This window comes from Podarcis tiliguerta (assembly GCF_965153285.1).
Source record: "Podarcis tiliguerta genome assembly, chromosome: 3".
Taxonomy (NCBI): Eukaryota; Metazoa; Chordata; class Lepidosauria; order Squamata; family Lacertidae; genus Podarcis; species Podarcis tiliguerta.
Window position 1 is genome coordinate 111,496,326 of NC_139536.1, and position 24,564 is coordinate 111,520,889.

Sequence of the window (24,564 nt, forward strand, 5' to 3'; positions counted from 1 at the left end):
AGCGCTAAGCCATCTACATAATACTATACTTCAGGTGCTGAATGGGTTTCCCATGTATCTTGAGTGATGGGTGCTGTGGCATGCAATACTTAATGGAAAAAATGGCCAATGGAGCATATTTTGAGTTTTAGCATAAGTGAAATTCAGCGGGGAACTGAGTAAATGTATCATGCCTTCCAATCACCGTTCTCTATCTCTGCTTCATAGAGCAAAACATCAGCAGCACTTGCCAAATTAATCTCTCTTCAAGCTACAGAAGCTGTTGTAGTGACACTTGGAGCTGACAACTGTGTCATCAGGTACGCCAGTAGTAATTCTTTCCCGTTTTTCTTACGATGTAGTCTTCTGAGATTTCGCAAATCCAGTTCAGAGGTAAATAAGCTGCGATGGATGTAACTGGCTTTTAGGGGAGAGTGCTCCATTTGCTGTAATGTTTTTCGTGTGCTTTTTCACTGCATTCAGTTGGTTTTATATATTGGAGTGGGCTTATAAATGCATAAATGAAACCTCTATGTGGTATTCAGGAGGTTTATTTGTATTGGAAGAGATGGAATACCATCACGGTTGAGTCTTAGATGCGTAGTGTCCAGTCTTCCTCACTCTGTCCTGGTATTAGTTGGACTTCAATTTGGGGGGGGGGGAGAGGTAGGGGTGTGTGTTTGCGATGAGGCAGAGGCAGGTGTAGCAGATTTTATTTATTTATTTGTCTTTTTTTAAAAAAAATATAAATTTTTATTCAATTTTCAAATAAAAAAAATTAATACAAATCATACATCTTTTTTTACATCCAATCTCTTTTTTTTTTTACTTCCCTCAACTTGCCTGATACTCCTTCCCTTCTTAATTTCTTACACATTTCTAAAACCTCACCCATTATTTGTAAATTAAATCTTGTTTCACTCATATTCTAGCATTTCTCTTTACAGAGCTTCATTAAAGCTTACAAGCGTTATTTGTTTTTCACTTAAGTTATGCATATACTCTGTAAACTTTTCCCAATCTTCTGTGAATCTCTGATCTCGTCGATTTCGAATCCTTCCTGTCAGTCTATCAAGTTCTGCAAAGTCCGTCATCTTCATTCTCCATTCTTCCAATGTTGGTAACTCTTCATTCTTCCATTTCTGAGCCATTAATATTCTTGCTGCTGTCACTGTAGCAGATTTTAGACCGCAATTTACACTCCAAATTTGTCTTTGCATTCCAGTGCAAAGTCCATTTGCATCTCCTTACTACACTGAGTTTATTTCTCCGTGTGTGCTTTTGTACTGCTGTGTGCCTGCTGCTTTTCAGATACTAGAGTTTCTCTCATTTCAGTGGTATGGCTAAAATGGAGCCCCTTTTTCTTAACTATGAGATCTCACTTACAGGGAGGAACAAGTGCCCGTTGAACTGGTTCAGCGAGGAGACGTCGTAAAGGTGGTACCCGGTGGGAAATTTCCAGTTGATGGGAAAGTGGTTGAAGGCAGCTCTATGGCAGACGAATCCCTCATCACTGGTAACTTTTGCATTCTTAATTGAACAGTAGCAGGTTCCCAGGGACTGAGCTTTGCATGGGCTTGGTCTGTGGAACAAAGAATTAATGCTGTGCAGGTGCATCGGGAGAGAGACAAAATAGATCATAGATCATATATCTGTTCATGAGTACCGTATTTTTTGCTCTATAAGACTCACTTTTTCCCCTCCTAAAAAGTAAGGGGAAATGTGTGTGCGTCTTATGGAGCGAATGCAGGCTGCGCAGCTATCCCAGAAGCCAGAACAGCAAGAGGGATTGCTGCTTTCGCTGTGCAGCGATCCCTCTTGCTGTTCTGGCTTCTGAGTTTCAGAATATTTTTTTTCTTGTTTTCCTCCTCCAAAAACTAGGTGCATCTTATGGTGTGGTGCATCTTATAGAGCGAAAATACGGTAGATGGTGTGAAGGTGCAAGATGCACAACATTTGTTAGGAATAACAAAGGAACTAATTCCCACATAAATGTTTGCCAATGCTTGCAATTAGTTTTAGAGCTCCAGTCTTAAATATTTCCACTGGTGTAATGTCCTGGCATTGCGTCCCTTGAGGGCTGGAGTCGCTTTATGATCTGTGGTGCTTCATTAGCCCAATAATCAGTGCCGAGAACCAAAAACAACTTCTCAGATTACAGTAATCCCAGTGAAATTATTTGCTTGCAACAATTCTTCTTTCACTTTTCCCGGCTAGTAGGATATAGTTGCAGCTTAACAGGCAGATACTAGTGTCCAGTGCTTCTCTGGCTGGTAGCATGAATTTTAAATCTTGTTTCGCTTCTGGTAGATCTTGATCTAAACGTTTGGGCACAGCAGGTTTTTCAGGGAACAAAGAGGTGTCCCCTCTTAGAAGAAGTAGAATCACAGGTGTAAGGCAGGCATTTTCCAGATACATCAGTTATTGGTGCATCCATCCACATGCTTGTCAAAATTGGATGGTTCTCTGCATATCATGAGAACAAAATAGATCCATGCTGGATTAGGCCAGTGACCTATCCAGCCCAGTATCTTGTTCTCACAGTGGCCAACCAGATGGCTGTGGAAAGCTGCTAATAATAGTAGAAGTAGTAGTAATAATAATAATAATGATAATAATAATGATAATAATAATGGAAGATTAAGATGATGGATTTTTCGGAGCTAGCCGACCTGACTGGAAGAGTCTGCGACCAGAAGGAAGAGGAGTACCTGCAAGAATGGATGAAATTTAAAGAGTACTTCGCTAAATATGTTAAGATAATGTAACTGGAAAAGCTTGGAAATATTAGATAGGCTTAGGATTTAAATATGTAAGGGTAGGAATTAAGATGTTTCAAGCTAAATTAGAAAGAATGAAAGATGTTAAGTGACCAAGTTAATTTTTTGAGAAAATTGTTTTTGGAAAACTGTTAAAATGGCATACAATGAAATTCAACCAGGGGGATTTGAGGAAGTCACTTAACAATGTTATTAAGAATGGTTTGATTATAAATAGATTGTTTGTTTGTTTGTTTTTGGAAATTAATAATTTTTATGATGATGATGATGATGATGATAATAATAATAATAATAATAATAATAATAAATTACTTAGACCCCGCCCATCTGGCCAGGCCTCCCCAGCCACTCTGGGCAGCTCCCAACAGAATATTAAAAACACTATGAAACATCAAATATTAAAAACTTCCCTAAACAGGGCTGCCTTCAGATGTCTCCTAAAAGTCTGGTAGTTGTTTTTTCCTTTGACATTTCGTGGGAGGGCGTTCCAAAGGGCGGGCGCCACTACTGAGAAGGCCCTCTGCCTGGTTCCCTGTAACCTCACTTCTTGCAGTGAGGGAACCACCAAAAGGCCCTCAGTCCTGGAACTCAGTGTCCGGGCAGAACGATGGAGGTGGAGATGCTCCTTCAGGTATACATGAGCTGGACCTGAGCATAGCAGCACTCTCCTTACCTGTGATTCCTTGCACATGGTATTCAGGGGGGTGCTGCTTTCAACAGTGGAGGTGTAACATAGCCATTGTGACTCATCGCCATTGATAGCCTTATCCCCCGTCTGGATTTGTCTAAACCTCTTTTGAAGCCATTAGAGGTAATGGCAATCACTACTTCTTGGCGGGAGAGAATTCCAGAGTTGAGCTACGTGCCATGTGACGTTGTACTCCTTTCTGCGTGAGGGAGAAGCTAGAAGAAGCTGTTGGTTGATTTTGCTTCATTCTTGTAGGAGAAGCCATGCCTGTCATCAAGAAACCTGGCAGCACAGTAATCGCAGGCTCCCTCAACGCACATGGCTCCGTGCTTGTGAAAGCAACTCACGTTGGCTCTGATACCACCTTGGCACAAATTGTAAAACTGGTAGAAGAAGCTCAGATGTCAAAGGTAAAGCATGTTCATTTGAAGTGGGGTTTTTTTGGGGGGGGAGCTGCCTTGAATCAGTGTTTTTGTTGTGGCATTTGACATCTGTATTGGGTATTGGAGGGGGGGGAATCTAACAAGGGTAATAATAATAATAATAATAATAATAATAATAATAATAATAATAATTTATTATTTGTACCCTGCCCATCTGGCTGGGTTTCCCCAGCCACTCTGGGCGGCTTCCAACAAAGATTAGAATGTCACACATTAAAAACTTCCCTGAACAGGGCTGCCTTCAGATGTCTTCTAAACGTTAGGTAGTTGTTTATCTCTTTGACATCTGGTGGGAGGGTGTTCCACAGCGCAGGCGCCACTACCAAGAAGGCCCTCACTTCTCGCAGTAAGTGAACTGCCAGAAGGCCCTCGGCGCTGGACCTCAGTGTCTGGGCAGAAAGATGTGGGTGGAGACGCCGAGGCCGTTTAGGGCTTGGAAGGTCAGCACCAACACTTTGAATTGTTCTCGGAAACGTACTGGGAGCCAATATAGGTCTTTCAAGACCGGTGTTATGTGGTCTCCAGAAGTGCTATCATGTTATGTAGACTCCAAAAGCTTCCCATATACTGCCACTCAAAGCTTTTTGTGGATCCTCAGCCCATACTCCCAAAATCTCTCCCAGAGGACATAGGTCCATCTCTCTTCCATCTGGCTGCTTACCTGGTTCCTGAACCTGTCTCATCTTACTTGAAGCCATCTTGAAGCCAACTTCAAGTAAGCCAGCTGCATTTTGCACTACAAGGTCTCCTCCAAATCTGTAGTTCTATGAAACAGCATGTACAGTGGTACCTCGGGTTAGATACGCTTCAGGTTACATACGCTTCAGGTTACACACTCCGCTAACCCAGAAATAGTACCTCGGGTTAAGAACTTTGCTTCAGGATGAGAACACAAATCATGCTCCTGCGGCGCAGCGGCAGCGGGATGCCCCATTAGCTAAAGTGGTGCTTCAGGTTAAGAACAGTTTCAGGTTAGGAACGGACCTCCGGAACGAATTAAGTACTTAACCCGAGGTACCACTGTAGTGCAATTGCTGGGGTCGTGAGTACCTGCCTCTGAGGTAAGAATGTGAAAAAGCCAAAAAAAACCACCTGGGAAATCAGGGAAGCTGGAGATTTCAGCTGAGCCTTATGAACGTACAATGGAAGATTCATGTGCAATTGCTGCTTTTGAATTGAGGACCTCTCACTGGCCTCTAGTCCTCCCTCTCTTCTAACCCTTCTCTCGCCTGCTACTGTCTGAAATACTACCCCATGCAAGTTTTTTCCTCCTCCTCCACCCCCAGGTGACCTTTGGACTCTCCTTTATTTGGTTTTGCTGCTGTAATCTTGTCACGCTCCCAACTGGGATGTATCCATTTGGATGTAAATTCTAGGCCTTTCTGCATCCTAATTATTTTCTTTTGTACAAACATTATGTGCTTGGGGAGATAGATGAGACTTTCCCCTAGGCCTGTGCTTCTGGGATGAGAAGCTACGTTTTTCTAAGCAGCTGGGAAAATGGATGTCTTTCTTCTCTCCTACCCTACCTTCCCCAATAGCTGGCTTCTTGTACCAGTGAATACTATGGTTCTCCCCTCTCTAGCACTGTGTAATGGTTCTAGGGGTTGCTCGTGCGTAAATCGGCGCCACACCTGGGTGGGTTGCCTGAGTGAACCTTTCTTGTCCGAACAGCCACTCACCCGTGGCTGTCTCAATCGCTGGCAGAATCCGTCAGTGGGCGTTTCTTGAACTTCTTCCAGCATAAAAGTTATTTGACGCCTAGTCTCCGCCTACTCTCCCTGCGCGGAAGCCTTCTGCGCAGGGAGGGTGTGGGCATTGGAGGACCCGTGCTCTCCCCGCTGGTCCCCGGCGAGGAGTCTTGGAGCCACCTCGCCGATTCCCCCATCTGCCCCCCTCCTCCACTGGTGCTACGCTGATTTCCTTCCCCAGAAGATGTGCTGCTTCTCTCCCTCCCGAGACGCTCTCCGGAATCCTTCTGGAGCCCTCCCTCTCCCTCTGGCTCCGATGGCAGTTCCCTGACACACTGGCTCATCTCCCATTGATATCAAAATGTGGGAAACATGGAGTGCCCCCCCCCCCTGCCATGGGACTCCTGCTTCCACTGCTATTCAGTACAGTTGTACTGGTTGTGGCACTACCGGGCTTCATGAGGAAATACTTTGTCTGGGAAAACTCTCTTTCTCCTGTAGTAGTTGCTGCTGTTGCTGCTGGGTTTTTTGCCACTATTACTATTAATTTTGTATACTGCCCTTCATCCAAAGATCCCAGGGCAATTCACAAGAGAAAAATACAAAACGGGAATACAAAATACGTAATAAAAACAAACCGATTACACCACCCCCAACACACAAACCCATTTAATAGCCCTAAAATGTTACTCAGCCAAACTTAGCCTGGTTGAAGAGAAATGTTTTTGCCTGGCACCTGAAGATACTGCCTTGGAGCCAAACTTCTTAGGCAGCTGACCCATTTATTTAAACCCAGGTTTGCCTCAATAATGGATGAAGTAATAGTGGTGGGTTCAAATATTTAGGGCAAGAGGGGCACATAGGTAGAGGTTGCTGAGTCCTCCTCATGCCTGCTGTGAACCTCCTGATAGGCTTTCTCCTCCCTCCCTTCTGCATCCCCACTGTAATGGTTCTAGGGGTTGCTCGTGCGTAAGTTGCCACCACTCCTGGCTAGGTTACCTGGTTGAACCCTTTCTGTCTGGACAGCCTCAAGTTTCGTGGCTGCCTCAGTCGCTGGCAGAATCCGTCAGTGGGCGTTTCTTGAACCTCTTCCAGCATAAAAGCTGTTTGACGCCCAGTCTTCTCCTACTCTCCCTGCGCGGAAGTCTTCTGCGCAGGGAGGATGTGGGCAGCGGAGTACCCGTACTCTCTCCGCTGGTCTCCGGCGAGGAGTCCTGGAGCCTCCTCTCCGATTCCCCCATCTGCCCCCCTTCTCCACTGGTGTTACGCTGATTTCCTTCCCCAGCAGATGGGCTGCCTCGCTCCCTACTGGGACCCTCTACGGCATCCCTCTGGAGCCTTCTCTCCGCCTCCAGCTCCGATGGCAGTTCCCTGACACCCACCTAAAATAAATAGCAGCAGATTGTGGGGTGAGGTTTTCATTTCTTTTTACGTCCACAAGTGTACCTTTTCCCTTTATTTTATTTCTGCAAGCCCTGTTTTATATAATGGGGCAGTCTCGTGAGTTAAGCCAGGCACCCCTATTTGCTTCCGTACAGTATTAAATTCAGTATTGAAATACAAGAATTTAAAAAAATCAAATAATGGGGAAAGAATTGCAAAAAATAAATAAATCACGCAATACCAAGCAGACCAAACAAAACCATGGTACAGTCATACCTCGGGTTACAGACACTTCAGGTTGCGCGTTTTCGGGTTACTTCCGGGTTTTGGTGCTCGCACATGCACCAAAACACTAAATTGCGCTCCTCACATGCACAGAAGACCAAATCGCAACCTGCACATGTACAGACGTGGCGCTGCGGGTTGCGAACGCTGTGGGTTGTGAACGTGCCTCCCTCACGGATCACGTTTGCAACCTGAGCGTCCAGTGTCCCAGTCCCAATTAAAGCCCTAAACCAAACCAGCATAATACTACTTAAAACCAGCTAGGCTTTAAAACACATTGGAAGATGTCCCAGGTAAAACCACAGCGTCTTTTAGGGGGGAAAGCCTGAATTGATGACCCTTCAGTGCCTGCATAAAGGCAGCAGAGAAAGAGAGATTGTCTCTGAGAGAGGGTGTTCCATCATGTAAAGTATTGCACTTGGGCAAAAAAAATGAGAGGCACAAATACAAGATGGGTGACACCTGGCTTGAGAGCAGTACATGTGAATAGGATCTAGGAGTCTTGGTTGACCACAAACTTGACATGAGTCAACAGTGTGACGCGGCAGCTAAAAAAGCCAATGCAATTCTGGGCTGCATCAATAGGAGTATAGCATCTAGATCAAGGGAAGTAATAGTGCCACTGTATTCTGCTCTGGTCAGACCTCACCTGGAGTACTGTGTCCAGTTCTGGGCACCACAGTTCAAGAAGGACAACCAGAGGAGGGCAACCAAAATGGTCAAAGGCCTGGAAATGATGCCTTATGAGGAACGGCTAAGGGAGCTGGGCATGTTTAGCCTGGAGAAGAGGAGGTTAAGGGGTGATATGATAGCCATGTTCAAATATATAAAAGGATGTCACATAGAGGAGGGAGAAAGGTTGTTCTCTGCTGCTCCAGAGAAGCGGACACGGAGCAATGGATCCAAACTACAAGAAAGAAGATTCCACCTAAACATTAGGAAGAACTTCCTGACAGTAAGAGCTGTTCGACAGTGGAATTTGCTGCCAAGGAGTGTGGTGGAGTCTCCTTCTTTGGAGGTCTTTAAGCAAAGGCTTGACAACCATATGTCAGGAGTGCTCTGATGGTGTTTCCTGCTTGGCAGGGGGTTGGACTCGATGGCCCTTGTGGTCTCTTCCAACTCTATGATTCTATGATCATTGTGGGGCTTCTCTGTTGGGTCCCCCAGTCTAGTTGATGGCACTGGCAGGATGGAAGGAGCTCTTTCAGGGATCATCTGAAAACACAGCAAGGGTAGCCTTTGATTAACTAGTGACCGCTCTTCTTGTAATTAATCTGAGGGCTGGGTGGTGGGGATTTTGTCAAAGGAAGGTGCCCCTACAAAGCAGGTATACAGTTGTACCTTGGTTGTCGAAGGAAATCCGTTCCGGAAATCCGTTCGACTTCCGAAAATGTTTGACAACCAAGGCGCGGCTTCCGATTGGCTGCAGGAGCTTCCTGCACTCAATTGGAAGCTGCCTTGGACGTTCAGCTTCCAAAAAACGTTTGCAAACCGGAACACAAACTTCCGGGTTTGCGGCATTCGGAAGTCAAATGGGATCAATTCTTACCCCTCCAAATTCTTACCCTGGAAATGGCACATAAGGTTAATATTGTCAAACCAAGGCGTTTGACAACCAAGGTACTACTGTACAGTATTTGTAAAAGGCTTAATAGTGGAGTTCATGCAGCTGTTCTGTTCTGCATAAATATAAATGTATCTTCTCAATTTATAGGCACCCATCCAGCAGCTGGCGGACAGATTTAGTGGATATTTTGTCCCTTTTATAGTCATCATTTCCGTTGCAACTCTAGTGGCCTGGATTGTAATCGGATTTGTACACTTTGATATTGTGCTGAAATACTTCACTGTAAGTACTATATACTGATTTATTATGCTGTATTGTTGTTTGGAAGCTTTGCTTATATTCACAAATCACAGCAGACAGGATTTTTTTCCTTAAGTGTGTAATCTGAAGTTAAGTCACTCTGGAGTATGTTGAATGTATGCTTCTCTGCCCCATTGGGACAGGGCTGGCAAAGAATTGATTATTTTTGCAGTGTGGATCATTTGAAAATGATTAGCCATGGCCAAATAGTTTGTGCCGAAAGACTGTGTTAAGACCCAGGGCTAGTCACCACCAGCCTATGATCTAACTTGGGCTGCCAAGGACAGCAGCAAACACACCAGATAAGATATAATGTGGAAAAGCTGTAAGGATTAGGCGTGTTTAGATTAGACATGCATTACGTGGGGGAAGCATGGCCTTCAAATACCTGAAAGGCCAACATAAAAAAGAAGAGCAGCTGCTTCCCAGAGCAACTGAAATTGAAGGCAAAGAGGAAACAAGGAGATCTAAATATCAGAAATAAGGAATACTTTCTAACTATAAACTGAGCATTTGAACTCATTCCAAAGGGTGGTGAAAGCTGTTATTACGTAGGGAGATGCCTAGGCTTGTTTCCCCTATGTGTAGTAATCAATAAAGGGATTAACTTTTCAAGCATTAATATAGTGATTTGTCAGTACAGGCAGCAGTTAAGTGTGTGCGTATGCTGGTTTTCAGCCACGGCTGTATGCGTACTCTTTTTAATATCGCTAGATTTCCCTTGTGAGCAACCTCCTCTTGCTTCCCTCCTAGCATCACAGTAAAGACGTCTCGAAAACTGAAGTCGTCCTGCGCTTCGCCTTTCAGACCTCCATCACCGTCCTGTGCATCGCGTGCCCTTGTTCCTTGGGTCTGGCCACCCCAACCGCAGTGATGGTGGGCACTGGAGTTGCCGCCCAGAACGGTATTCTCATCAAAGGTGGGAAACCCCTGGAAATGGCACACAAGGTTAATATTGTCATTGCTAACTCACACCTGCTGCCGTAACTCTTTCTGCTGCTTTTTGAAACAAATATCGATAGATTTACAGTGCAGTCCTATAGATGTCGACACAGAAGTAAGCCCCTGTGTTTTAGGGCTGTGTTCTTGTATTTATTTACCATATTTTTCGCCCCATAGGGCGCACCGCCCCATAGGACGCACCTAGTTTTTTGGGGGGGGGAAATAAAGAATTCCCCCCCCCCCAGGCACGGGGCTGGCGCAGGGGAAGCCTGAGCTTCCCTGAACCCCAGCCCCGAAAATAGCCTGCTATCCGCAAGCCTAGGGAGCCCGGCGGGAAGTCGCGCCGGTCTCCCCAGGCTTGCGGAGAGCTGCGCGAAGCCTGGGTGCGCTCTTCAGCGCGCCCTAGGCTTTGGAATGCAGGCAGCTCTGCACAACCCTCGGGAGCCGGGCGTGACTTCGCGCCGGTCTCCCTACAGCTGCGCAGAGCTGCGCGAAGCCCGGGGATGCAGGCAGCTCTGCGCAGCCCTTGGGAGACCGGTGGGGTTGCGCCGAGCTTCCTAAAGCCTGGAGAGCAAGGGGGTCGGTGAGCACCGACCCCCCCCCCCCCGCTCTCCAGGCTTCAGCGAAAGCCTGCATTTGCCCCATAGGACACACACACATTTCCCCTCCATTTTTGGAGGGGGGAAAGTGCGTCCTATAGGGCAAAAAATACGGTAATTTTGATTGTATGATTCTAGATTAAATTTTATATCTTTGTTAATTTTTTCTGGCAAACTACCCAGGGAACTTTGTGTTATGGTCAGCATACAAATAAAATCTACCTGTGTCTTTATTTCTTGCAGGTACAGACTGTAATGTTTGATAAAACGGGGACCATCACTTACGGAGTTCCTAGAGTCATGAGGGTCCTCTTACTAGGAGATGCAGGAGCTACTTTGTCTCTGAAGAAGGTGCTTGCTGTTGTGGGCACTGCAGAAGCCAGCAGCGAACATCCTTTAGGAATGGCTGTCACTAAGTACTGCAAAGAGGTATGACACTATGATCTAAACCACTGAACCTCCTGGGCTTGCCGATCGTAAGGTCAGCAGTTTGAATCCACACAACAGGGGTGATCTCCTGTTGCTCTGTCCCAGCTCCTACCAACCTAGCATTTCGAAAGCACACCAGTGCAAGTAGATAAATAGGTACCACTGTGGCGGGAAGGTAAACGGCGTTTCTGTGTGCTCTGGCACTCATCACAGCATTCTGTTGCATCAAAAGCAGTTTAGTCATGCTGGCCACATGACCTGGAAAGCTGTCTGTGGAAAAACGCCGGCTCCCACGGCCTGAAAAGCAAGATGATTGCTGCACCCCATAGTCAATTTTGACTGGACTTCACCATCCAGGGGTCCTTTACCTTTTTACCTCTAGTTGACACTTAGTAATCTCTGCTTTGAGGGGAATTTCTGCATTTGCATGCAACAGACTTTTGTCATTGTTAGATCCAGTAACTGGCAATGTAAAGATGATGATGATGATTTCGTTCGTTCGTTATACCCCGCCCTTCTGGGTTGCCCCAGCCACTCTGGGCAGCTTCCAACATATCTAAAAAAATATTAAAACATTAAAAAGCTTCCCTATACAGGGCTGCCTTCATTTGTCTTCTAAAGTAAGGTTACCAGATTTTTTCCAATGAATCTGGGGACACTTTTCAACTTCAATGGATTTTGTATGGGGACTGATTTGTAAATCCGGGGACTGTTCCCGGGAAACGGTGACATCTGGTAACCTTATTGTAAAGGTTACATAGTTACTCATCTCCTTGACGTCTGATGGGAGGGCCCTCCACAGGGCCGGCGCCACTACCAAGAAGGCCCTCAGCCTGGTTCATATCTCATACATTTGGGACAGTTTGGATTGTTTATGTTTGATGGTACTGAGAATCTTAAGTTACGTCACCAGTTTTCAGATATTGGGGTGAGTTATGGGTGCCCTTGTCCTCAGGACACTGGCACAGAGAATTTGAACGTCTTTCCATTTGTGCAACTTTCTGCTTCTTCCCAGTATCATTTAAAACTACAGTGGCACCTCTGGTTGCGGACGTACAGTGGTGCCTCGCAAGACGAAAAGAATCCGTTCCGGGAGTCATTTCGTCTTGCGGTTTTTTCGTCTTGCGAAGCAAGCCCATTGACGGAGTAGCGCTATTAGCGCTATTGGCTAAAAAAGGGCTAAAAACGGCTTTTTTAGGGGGGGGATTAGCGGTTTTGCTGCTAAAATGCTTTTAGCAGCTTAGTGATTCAGAATAAGGGGTTTTGGAGCAAAAAAAAAAATTTGATTTTTTCGTCATTTTTCGTCTTGCGAAGCAAGCCCATAGGGAAATTCGTCTTGCGAAGCGCCTCTGCAGACGGAAAACCCTTTCGTCTTGCGGGTTTTCCGTCTTGCGAGGCATTCGTCTTGCGGGGCACCACTGTAATCCGTTTCAGGGTGCTGTTCGCACCCCAAAAAGTCTGCAACTACAGCTCCTCTTCCGCGCATGTGTGCAGTGTGATCGAGTGCTTCTGCGCATGTACGAAGCGCACATATCACTTCTGCACATGGGCACGTGGTGAACCCAGAAATAAACAAGAGCAGAATGCAACTAGAGGTACCACTGTCCTTATTTTGCAGGAGCTGGGCAGAGAGATCCTCGGCTACTGCAAAGATTTTCAGGCAGTCCCTGGGTGTGGAATAAGCTGTAATGTTGGCAGTATTGAAGTCGTCGTGGGTGAGATGGAGCAGCTTTTGAGCCAGCCAAATCCTCACCTTGGGGACATTGGCAGAGGCCCTACAGATCCAGACTCAGAGGCCCCAATCCCCAAACTGGAAGGTAAGTACGATAGCAGCTATCGGTACAGCCGCAGGTTGCTAAATGAATGGTTCCTCAACCGATAAGATCTGACAATTGGGTGTTTATCTCGACCACGTTCCTAGTTGCACATAATAAATGCAATCATTAAGCTGCTTTGTGTGCAAAATTTTAAGACTAGGCAAAACATCTTTCTTCTGGTTGATACTGGCCTCTGGGAAATGTTGAATTGCAGAAGAGACGAGGAAGCATTCGGATTTTGAGTGACCACCTTGTCTTAATTGCAAGTACTGGTGTTTAGGAAACTTCAGCAAAAATGTAGACTTCGTTGCATTCTTAATCAAGCTTCTTAGGGTAGCATCCTACTACTAGGAAATGCATAAGAATCAATTATTAGTAGGAAGGTGGGGTAGCCCTAATCTGAATTATAGACCACAAAAGCACAGCTGACTTTTCTAAATACAATACAGTGGTACCTCTAGTTACGAACTTAATTCGTTCTGGAGGTCCATTCTTAACCTGAAACTGCTCTTAACTAGAGGCGTGCTTTCGCTAATGGGGCCTCTTGCTGCTGCTGTGCCACTGGCACACAATTTCCGTTCTCATCCTGGGGCAAAGTTCTCAGCTTGAGGTAACTCTTCCAGGTTAGCGGAGTTTGTAACCTGAAGCGTTTGTAACGAGGCGTTTGTAACTCGAGGTACCACTGTATTTAGAAACGTCAGAAACTGTCTTGTACCAAATCAGATTGTTTCCAGCTTGCATATGTTAGGATATTTCCGTTCCACCTTAAAAGGGAGCAGGATGTTTGTGTCACAGCCTGCGCATTTCCTGTTTCACAGGATGTTTCTGTTGTGTCTTTGCTTTCGTCTCTCTCTCTGTGCCGGAACACTGAAGCAGGCAGTCATGTTTTCTTTTTTCTGATCAATGCTGAATAAACTTGTAAATAATGCTCTCCTGAGTGCATCTTTCGCTGTGCATTATCTGCTGATAGAGCGTGCATCGGCTCTGGAATGTGGCAAGCTATTTCTGGAGCTCGTGTCGCTAATTGCTGATACTGCGTGCCTACGGGAGGTCGATGGACGTCCGGAGACGACGTGGAGTCATGATGGACTTTGTCTCCCTGGCAGTATCCCAACAGCATATGCCCCAAAACTGAGCAGTGTGGTTTGTCCCAGAAATGTCTTCCTTATTCTGCCTTGTCCATTGTGCAGAAATGCTCCAGCTTGAACTGTCTAGGGAGAGAATAGGTGGGCAGGAGAGACTGGAGGAAGCGAAAATCTGTCAGTCCCCTTTTGACTTCAGCAATCCCTGACCATTATCCATGCTGTCCACTAGGGCTGATGGAAGCTGGTGTCCAAAAACATCTGAAGCATCACAGGCCGATTTTATAGTTTTAACTCATTTCCATCTTGTCAGGTTCCTTGTACTTCTTGGCTGTGAGCCCTGGAAGACCTGCACCCTTGCCTTGAAGGCCTTTTCCACCTGGCCTGGGAAGGCAGGGTCCTGGCAGACTCCAGCTACAGAAGCTGCAGCTGCTGAACAGACATTTACCGTATTTTTCGCCCCATAGGATACACCGGCCCATAGGACGCACCATGTTTTTTGGGGGGGAAATAAAGAAAAAAAATTATTTCCCCCCCAGGCGCTTGTGGGGCCGGCAGCGGGGAGAAGCGCTCTTCTCCCCGCCGCCCACCTTCAGATCAGGTCCGGGGACAGCGGGAAGACGCGCTGCGCCTCCCAGCTGTCCCTGGAGCTTGTGGGGCAGGCAGCGGGGTCTCCCCGCCATCAGCCTCCAAACCACTTCGAGAGACAGCGGGATGGCGGCGTTCCGCCTCCCTCTGTCCCCCGACCTTGTGGGGCTGGCTCTGGGGCTCTCCTGAAGCCTGGAGAGCGAGAGGGGTTGGTGCACACCGACCCCTCTCACTCTCCAGGCTTCAGCGAAAGCCTGCATTCGCCCCATAGGACGCACACACATTTCCCCTTCATTTTGGGAGGGGAAAAAGTGCGTCCTATAGGGCGAAAAATACGGTAAGCTGGGGTGTTGTTTGGGGGGCTGCTGTTGTTGCTGGGGGTTTTTTGTATCTTTATTTTAGATTTTGTTGTGATTTCTGCAGAAATTGTTCCGTTTAGTATTGTCTTTTGTAATGTTTTATTTATCGCATATGAATACTTTTGTTATAAGGGACATGGGTGGCGCTGTGGTGTAATTTCAAGACAGAGGGCAACATTTATTCTGCTGGTTACTTTTTGATGTGTGCATTTTCTTTTTACCTTTAAGTCATATGCCTCTCAGGGTCTACCTCTGACAGAGCAATTATATATGCATTCCTACTCAGAAGTACGCAGACGCGGGTGGCGCTCTGGGTTAAACCTCTGAGCCTAGGACTTGCCGATAGGAAGGTCGGCGGTTCGAATCCCCGTGATGGGGTGAGCTCCCGTTGCTCAGTCCCTGATCCTGCCAACCTAGCAGTTCGAAAGCATGTCAAAGTGCAAGTAGATAAATAGGTACCGTTCCAGCGGGAAGGTAAACGGCGTTTCTGTGTGCTGCTCTGGTTCGCCAGAAGCGGCTTAATCATGCTGGCCACATGACCCAGAAGCTGTCTGCGGACAAGTGTTGGCTCCCTTGGCCTATAGAGCGAGACGAGTGCCACAATCCCAGAATTGTTCGCAACTGGACTTAACTGTCAGGGGTCCTTTACCTTTTTTTAAAAAAACTTTTGTTACGTTGTAGTTATGTATTTTTTACCATGTTGTAAGCTGCCTTGAGCATGGTTTGAACTGTAGAGAGGCTGCATACAAATAAAAGTGTGTGTGTGTGTGTGTGTGTGTAGAAGCTGTTGACTGATATTTGTAAGCTGTTGGGAGATTCCAAGAAATCCAGGATAAAAACTGACATGTGAGTCAGTTTTGGTCAGACAATCTGATTTATGCTGATAAGGTTTTTGCGTTGACATTTAAAGTCTAGTTCGGATAGCAGATGATGTCTTCCCCACCCTTTCACTCTGCGGGGCCTGTTCTTTATACCTTCTCCACATTTGCTGGCATCAAAATTGGATAAGAGAGCAGACGTGTGGTGAAAACAAGCCTCTTTGTAGGGATTTGGTGACTTGCATGCCTCATCAAAGAAGTTTGGGGAATGTGGTGTGTGTGTGTTTGTGTGTGTGTGTGTTTCCCCCCACTGCCTTAAAAACAGGGCATCTGTGTGTTTTGGATTCTGTCAGTCTGTGAAAAGATGCCCTACAAATCTGTCTTCCGCATGCTATAATTTTCCAAATGTCTTAAGTGTATGATAGGCACAAGGTAACTGTTGTATTGTCAGTCAGCCAGTCCTAGTTCTTGCCACTCTTACAGCAGGGGAGAGTTGTGTCTGGTACCTATTACAACAGGTAGCGTGGGACAACATGCTGTTCTCAAAGGAGTCCTTCCCTGTAATTTTGGAACCCTTTTGCACTGTTAAGTTTTCATGCCGTCCAATTTCTGTGCCTGGCAGATGCCGCAGCGCCTGTGACTTACTCTGTGTTGATCGGGAACCGGGAGTGGATGAGACGGAACGGCTTGCACATCTCCAGGGATGTTCACGAGGCAATGACCGGCCATGAAACGAAAGGACATACGGCTATACTGGTGGCCATAGATGGTACTCTATGCATTTAGACACACTTTCGCTGCCTGGCCAAGTGGCATCCAGCTCTGCTGCAGGTTGTGGGGAGGAGAGGGTGGAGGGGCTGCAGGACGAGGATGGCCAAAGCAGCACCAGTGGGATGTCTCTCAGTTCCAGAGCTAGAGATGAAAATTGGGAGGAATAAGAGGTTGTCGCTGGCTGAATATACAAGAGTCTTTTCTTCTGCAGGCTCACTTTGTGGCATGATTGCGATAGCAGACACAGTCAAGCCAGAGGCAGCTCTAGCTGTGCACATACTGCAAAATATGGGAGTGGATGTGGTGCTTATTACAGGAGATAACAGGAAAACTGCCAAAGCAATTGCAACACAGGTATGCTTTCCGGGTCACTTACAGACATCTGTTGAACATTTATCTTGATGATGATGGTTTTGCATGAAGCTTGCAGGGAGGCTGGATATCTGCTATTTTAGTCAGCATTCGTTCTGATTGGTTTGTGAGAAGCTTAGACCACATTGCACCAAGCAGTTGTTATCCCACACTTTTCTTGTCCCTTATTGCAAAAAAAAAAAGAGTCTGCTGCAGGGGCCGAGTGGGTTTATTGTGCAACAGCCCCAACTCAACTTGAATCGTGCAACCCAAATTTGCTGGTACGAGATTGAATCCTACCTGCAAATAGCGACAACCTGGGAACACTGGTGGTCTAAAAGGGGTGTTTATCTGTTCATTCACAAGAGCGAAACAGACATGGGCCTTTGTGCTGAACAAGTTGTCTAATTCATACTAACAGAAAGCATCTTTCTGCATATAGGTTGGGATCAGCAAAGTCTTTGCTGAAGTTCTTCCATCTCACAAAGTAGCCAAAGTCCAGGAGCTCCAAACAGAAGGGAAGAGAGTTGCCATGGTGGGAGATGGAGTCAACGACTCTCCGGCTTTGGCAAGGGCTGATGTTGGCATTGCGATTGGAACGGGCACAGATGTTGCCATCGAAGCCGCAGATGTGGTTCTTATTCGTGTGAGCTGACTTTGCGTAAAACAGCATGGTGGTGTGGGGAGGTTTCCTGGGACGTGTTCAGAAGTTTGGGGTTGCGTTTGCTCTTTAGGGGGAAAAAATATGTCCCTGATTCTTTTTGGTGCAGAATGACTTAATGGATGTTGTCACAAGTATCCGCCTATCCAAGAGAACAGTGAAAAGGATACGGATAAATCTCATCCTGGCCTTAATATACAACCTCCTTGGCATACCTATAGCTGCAGGTAAGCTACTGTTACGATGGTTTTCTCATATATATATATATGTATATATATATGTGTGTGTGTGTGTATATATATATATATATATATATATATATATATATACCGTATTTTTCGCTCTATAAGATGCACCAGACCACAAGACGCACCTAGTTTTTGGAGGAGGAAAACAAGAAAAAAATTATTCTGAATCTCAGAAACCAGAACAGCAAGAGGGATCGCTGCGCAGTGAAAGCAGCAATCCCTCTTGCTGTTCTGGCTTCTGGATAGTTGCGCAGCCTGCATTCGCTCCATAAGACGCACACACATTTCCCCTTACTTTTTAGGAGGGAAAAATGGGTCTTATAGAGCAAAAAATACGGTATATATATATATATATATATATATATATATATATATATATATATATATATTGTAATGGTTCTAGGGGTTGCTCGTGCGTAAGCCGGTGCTTATCTCCCCGGCTGGGTGCAAACACCTGGCTGGGTTGCCTAAGTGAACCTTTTCTGTCCGGACAGCCACTCACCCGTGGCTGACTCAATCGCTGGCAGAATCCGTCAGTGGGCATTTCTTAAACTTCTTCCAGCAAAGAAGCTCTTTGACGCCTAGTCTCCTCCTACTCTCTCTGCGTGAAAGCCTTCTGTGCAAGGAGGGCGTGGGCAACAGAGGACCCGTACTCTCCCCGCTGGTCCCAGGCAAGGAGTCAAGGGACCGCCTCGCCGCTTCCCCCATCTGTCCCCCTTCTCCACTGGTGCTACGCTGATTCTCTTCCCCAGAAGATGGGCTGCCTCTCCCAATCCCGGGACGCTCTCTGGAATCCCTCTGGATTTTGCTCTCTCCCTCCAGCACTGATGGCAGTTCCCTGACATATACACACACACACACACACACACACACACACATATATACACACATACATATACATATATACACACACACACACACACATATATATATAGTTTTTCAGATTTTAACAATTATCAAACAATCAACATAAAAAGAGAATTCCAAAGAATCCCCTGAACTTCCCTCCTCCCCTTTGTGGATCATTTTGTCTACTAATCAAAATCTTTTAAATCTCCATTATACCCTACCCCAAATTCAACGTTGAACTACAAGTGTTATTCCAATCCTACTGATAATTTTAATTAGTTACAATGGTTTTCTGACATCTGGGGTGGTGAAGGGCGAGTAGGGGATGAAGCTGTTTGGTTGATAGCTTAAAAGTAGGAGAACTGGGATTCTGTAGCCTACTCACAAAAGGTAACATATTCTATCTCATGGTGACTTTATGTCCATAATCTCTTATCAATGGGAAGCAGGACTGTCCAAAAATGGCGGTAGGGGTAGTAGGGAGATAAGTGGAAGTGAGGGAACTTACACCTCAGCATCTCCCTCTTGTTGCTATGTAATTTGGGAAGAAAGACTGCTTTGCCCATCTGCATCTTTTGAGATCCTCTGTAACAGCCTCATCCCAACCTTTTTAGCCCTTTCTGCTCTGAGTTTTCCTGGAGCGTGTCAAGCAGAAGACAGGCAACTAGTTTGTGTGGTGGAGAGGAGGGGAAGCAATACGTCTCCTTTCAAACTGGAACTTAGTTTTGAGAAGGCAGAGAGCTGGCGAGGGGTTCCGTTTAACTGTTAAATTGACTTGGCTTACAATTATTTACAGTTATATATGTGTGAACAAGAGGTTCTATGTGAGTTCTATGCGATCACACAGGGTCGCCGGACGTTTCACCGTCTATTGATCCCTGTGCCACCACTTTATTTCTCGCTGCCACTACCCAGGCCCTACCTGGTACAATACTGAGTCCAGTCAGGGTTAAATTGGAACATCAACTTCTGTTTATTTATTGCAGTTTAAGAAGCGTGTGGTTTCATAAACGGTATCGGTCAATTACAATCATGGGGTGCCTATCCAGACCTATAACTTCCGCTACCTGCTCTCACTCACTAAACCACCTCTCAGATATTTACTTGTCTTCCTAGCCCCTAACTGTTCCTGACTCAGCTTATTTCGCTACACTAACTCAACCTACCCCCAGACTCTATCCCAATTCACTCCCACTCCAACCAACCACCCAACTCCCAACAAACTCCTCCTTCGCCCCTCCCAGAGCTGGTTTTATAGCCCCTCTGACTCCACCCCCCTGGGTTCTGATTGGGTAACTTGTTTAACTATTTCACCTCCAGCACTCTCATATGTTAACGTCACATATGTGTGTTTGTATTAGGAGTATTTCTGCCACTTGGGATTGTGCTACAACCATGGATGGGATCAGCAGCAATGGCGGCATCTTCTGTGTCTGTGCTGCTCTCTTCCCTGCAGCTAAAATGGTAGGTCTTCCCATTGATTTCCTCATGGCGTTGAGAGCTACAGCCAACTTGTGTGTTCTAAGTGCACCTAAACAGAACTTTGTACGTAGCTTCTCTAAAGGTGAAGAGTTCTAAGCCATTGGTGATGGGTGGGGCTGGCACCAGGTTTGAGGAGGTCCTGAATGAAATGCCGCAAAGCACCCTGCCGAAATTACCGTATTTTTTGCTCTATAAGACTCACTTTTTCCCTCCTAAAAAGCAAGGGTAAATGTGTGTACGTCTTATGGAGCGAATGCAGGCTGCGCAGCTATCCCAGAAGCCAGAACAGCAAGAGGGATTGCTGCTTTCACTGTGCAGCGATCCCTCTTGCTGTTCTGGCTTCTGAGATTCAGAATATTTTTTTTCTTGTTTTCCTCCTCCAAAAACTAGGTGCGTCTTGTGGTCTGGTGCGTCTTATAGAGTGAAAAATACAGTAGTTTACCAGGGAACAGAGGGGCAGGCAGGAGGGACAGATGGGTTGGGGACTGGCAACAGCACTCATTCCCGTGCTGAGAAGAGCACTGCAGTTGCTACCATTTCATTTCTCCAGAACATCCCTGGATCCTGTCCTGGCAGACCACTTTGGGCAGGGCTGAGCAGCATTGTAAATAATCTGTATGGCAGGAACTGCAGTCCACCTGGCCAGGCACTTCATCACTGCAAAAACAATACATACTAATGCTTTAGTTTACATTTCTATTGACTATATTGATTATTATACAGCCCCCTGTAAAAAATAATTACTGTCCCTTTTTATATAAGATAATTTTTATTATCAATAACATGGAGCAATGCAAACAACGCATAATGAGTATCGATCACTGGGTCCAAAGCAAAATTATAGTCGCGGCGTGTATAAAGCAGAAAATAATAGTTAGCATGTTAAACTAAATAACCAAGCCAAAAAGATGTATGAGTTGCGTGGCCAGGTCCCAAACCCTCCCAGGAAGTGGATTAAAGACATATAAACCAATAGCGTTAAAAGTTTTTTCCCCCCTCCACTCATCATGTAAGTTTATCAGCCAAAGTCAAGCACCATATCCTAGCACACCACTTGCGAGTGATGCATCAGTCTGCATCCTTCCAATGTAACCCTGGCTCTGTGCAGGTTGCCGCAAGGAAGGGGTTTATCATATTCTTACGAAGGAGAGCTTTGTTGCCCTCTGTAAATAAAGGAAGCAAAGCTAATCCTGGTTCCATTTCAGTATAGATGTCCCTTTAAACAAAAGGCATGGCCGTTGACAAGCAAAACTGCCATTTCTCTGCGTGAGCCTCTGACATTTGGAATTCTGTGTTTTGTCTTTCCTTAGCTACAAAAAAACCGACATGGAAAGATACGAAGCACAGGCTCAAGGCTGCATGAAGCCATTGACTCCTTCCCAAGTCAGTGTCCACATCGGAATGGACGATAGGAGACGAGACCTTCCCCGACCAGCTGCTCGGGATGATATCAGTCAAGTATCTCTTTGTTCCCTGACATCAGACAGACAGCCAAGACACTTGGGGAATTTCCTAGAGAATGAAGCAGACCAGTGGTCCTTGCTCACGAACCATCAAGATGAAGACCACTACATCTAAGAGTGCCACCTTCTCCAGCTGAGCCACAATGTTCGGGCCAGGACTACTTTATCTTGTGACTCTTTCACAGGAAGACTTGGGATCCTTCCAGTCTGCTTCCAGAACGCCTGCAGTTTGTGCTGGGCATGGAGGAGACTGCCTTGATCGGATCCTGGTGGCTGAGTTACCTCTTGGATCTCTCAGTCATGGCATGGCGTAACCAAAGTGTGAACAGAAAGATTTAGGGCGGAACATCCAGGCTTTTTACACACTGTATAAATGTGTCCTAAATGTGACACAAGAATATTTTACATAGACCAATTTTAGACATGAAAAGTGACCAAAACAGAAACTGGAGGCAGGCTAACTGGGATCAGAATGTTGATTGTTTCACTTGAGATAACTGACCAGGAAGATTTTACATCCATGGTAGGGGATGTGTTGCTCCCGTCAGCCCTGGCTAGCGTAGACAATGATCAGGGATGATGGCAGATAGAGTCCAGCAACCTGCGGGGTGACCACAGCTTCCCTAAGCCTGCTCCACATCTCAATAGCAGAAAACAGGATTTTGTGAAATGGGGAAGACTGGTGTCTGCAAGAACAAAGGCCCTCACTTAATTTGCAGGTTACGTGTGTGTTATAAACAAAACAGCATTAAATCGATTTTGTGTAATGTAAGCTATGGTTTAATTTCTATTTCAACTGTTTTAACTTGTTACTTAGTCTTACACAAGAGCAACTGCAAACCCTGCTGTCTACTCCCATTGTAATGCGGAATGGATTTTTCCAGCGCACCAGAAGTTGCTGTCACGACAGTTTTGACTCCATTTATTAGTGCTGAATCCCAAGCGCCACATTTAGCCTGCACCTTACAAAAATAAAAGGTTTGTGTGCTTCAGAGAACAGATCCTGAGCATTCACAACATGAACAGTGAAATACAATGTGATGCTGTGATCTCCTAAACTGCTGAACCTTGCCCTCGCTACCATACTAGAGAAATTTCTAGCTGTTGCTTTTAGAATGAGAGCAATCTCCCATGTGTTGAAAGCAAGCCCATATTTTAATTTGAACAGTATTTCAAAGTGCTCACAAGGGAGCCGAGAGTACCAAACTGAAAGATAAATGCAGTGTAAGGTAAAGGTACCCCTGCCCGTACGGGCCAGTCGTGTCCGACTCTAGGGTTGTGCGCCCAAATCACTTAAGAGGCCGGGGGCCAGTGCTGTCCGGAGACACTTCCGGGTCACGTGGCCAGCGTGACGAAGCTGCTCTAGTGAGCCAGCACCAGCGCAGCACACGGAAACGCCGTTTACCTTCCCGCTATAAAGCGGTACCTATTTATCTACTTGCACTTAGGGGTGCTTTCGAACTGCTAGGTGGGCAGGAGCTGGGACCGAACGACGGGAGCTCACCCCGCCGTGGGGATTCGAACTGCCGACCATGCGATCGGCAAGCCCTAGGCACTGAGGTTTTACCCACAGCGCCACCCGCGTCCCCCTGTACTGCACTGTAGAGACTAATAAATAAATGCAAATGGGGGAGGGAGTGGATTCCTTCTTAATTTAATTTGGTTCTTACATCATTATTTGCAAGTCTCCATATCGCTGAACTGGATGGATTGTTATTTCAAGCTATTCTGTCCAGTAATCCAAGATGTTTTTGCATATGGTAGATTTAAACAATATGTGTTGTTTTTTTTTCAGAATCAAGTGTCTCCCAAACCTTAGAAAGGCATGATTTGGTTAAAGTTTTTAAGCCAATGTATTGCCATTAGGATCTTCACTATAATGAGTTGGTATAACTGTGTTGATGAGAGAGAATTCCTCTCTCTCTAATCTCCTCTGAAACTCCCAGTCAGGCTCACTACAGAATTTAGAGCCCTATTCATATTCTTCCCGTCACATGGGGCAGGGGAGGAGGAGGCCAGAACTTTGCTTCCTCCCATCCCCTCTGTCCCTTCACAGTCATGCTTCTCATGTTGTGGGGCTGAACACCTACAGCATGGAGGCTCCTCGCACAATTTAGGACCTTGATCGCACAGCATTCTAAACCGTGTGGGGAGCCTCCACAAGTCAAGTATGCTCCCCACTGCAGACAATTCAGTCCCATCACATGGAGGGCAATGCTCTGCTTCTTCCAAAGAGAACAGTTCACTGTTCCCCAGGAGGAACTAAGGGGACCTGACCTCCTGTGACTTTTTCTGTCTCTTACTGTCTGGAAAAAAAAAAAGCTCGTCCTTTTCATGTCGCACTTTTGCTAGGAAGAACTCTACAGTGGCATACGCTTCAGATTACAGACTCCGATAACCCAGAAATAGTGCTTCAGAATCGCACACTGGTTTGCATCAGCTCGAAATATATAATTGGAAAAGAAGCAAATGCACATATTTCAAGTGAAGAACGGGAGTGAAGACTGGTAACTGAAGTGACCTCTGTGAAATAATTAAATGGAATACAACATGAAGAAAATACACCAGGTTTAGTATGCTGGAGCGGGACTGGAGGGGGGGACGACTTTTTTTTCTTTTCTTCTATGTGATTAATCAATAACCCCTCCCCAAAAAGAAGCGTCGCATAACCGACCTAAGCAGGATGATTAAAAACTGTGTGGAAATGATTTACTACCAAAAGTTTGGCTTGTGAGATCGAGAAAAAGAACAAGGGCTTTTGATGGCGCAGCAACAAAAAGGGAGTCACCATTTTGACAGGTCCTGTCGAAAGATTCAGGATTGGGAGGAGGAAGCTTTGTTTTCATATTGGATTCCTGATAGAACCACCTCAAGGACTGAGAAAGAGGGACAGACCTGTGAAAAGTTAATGAGTAGACAGCAAGAATGTTTTTCTTTATGGAAGCAATGAAATATGGTAGCTGTTTGAAATATGACCCTTGGACGAACG

General features: G+C 45.9%; 1 protein-coding gene across 10 annotated transcripts in view; it reads left to right on the forward strand.

The window, feature by feature from the left end:
- The window catches only part of ATP7B (ATPase copper transporting beta), a 49,168-nt gene extending 26,823 nt beyond the window's left edge, over window positions 1-22,345 (forward strand). For all 10 annotated transcript variants that reach the window (XM_083435275.1, XM_083435279.1, XM_083435281.1 and 7 more), the window contains 13 exons: window positions 208-299; window positions 1,368-1,495; window positions 3,703-3,857; window positions 8,964-9,098; window positions 9,870-10,064; window positions 10,901-11,086; window positions 12,705-12,903; window positions 16,373-16,519; window positions 16,733-16,875; window positions 17,315-17,518; window positions 17,643-17,760; window positions 19,992-20,094; window positions 21,423-22,345. In XM_083435275.1, the coding sequence (XP_083291401.1) occupies window positions 208-299; window positions 1,368-1,495; window positions 3,703-3,857; window positions 8,964-9,098; window positions 9,870-10,064; window positions 10,901-11,086; window positions 12,705-12,903; window positions 16,373-16,519; window positions 16,733-16,875; window positions 17,315-17,518; window positions 17,643-17,760; window positions 19,992-20,094; window positions 21,423-21,690 (2,073 nt within the window). In that variant the 3' untranslated portion in view covers window positions 21,691-22,345. The remainder of the gene's footprint in view (window positions 1-207; window positions 300-1,367; window positions 1,496-3,702; window positions 3,858-8,963; window positions 9,099-9,869; window positions 10,065-10,900; window positions 11,087-12,704; window positions 12,904-16,372; window positions 16,520-16,732; window positions 16,876-17,314; window positions 17,519-17,642; window positions 17,761-19,991; window positions 20,095-21,422) is intronic.
- The last annotated feature ends 2,219 nt before the right edge of the window (window positions 22,346-24,564 follow it).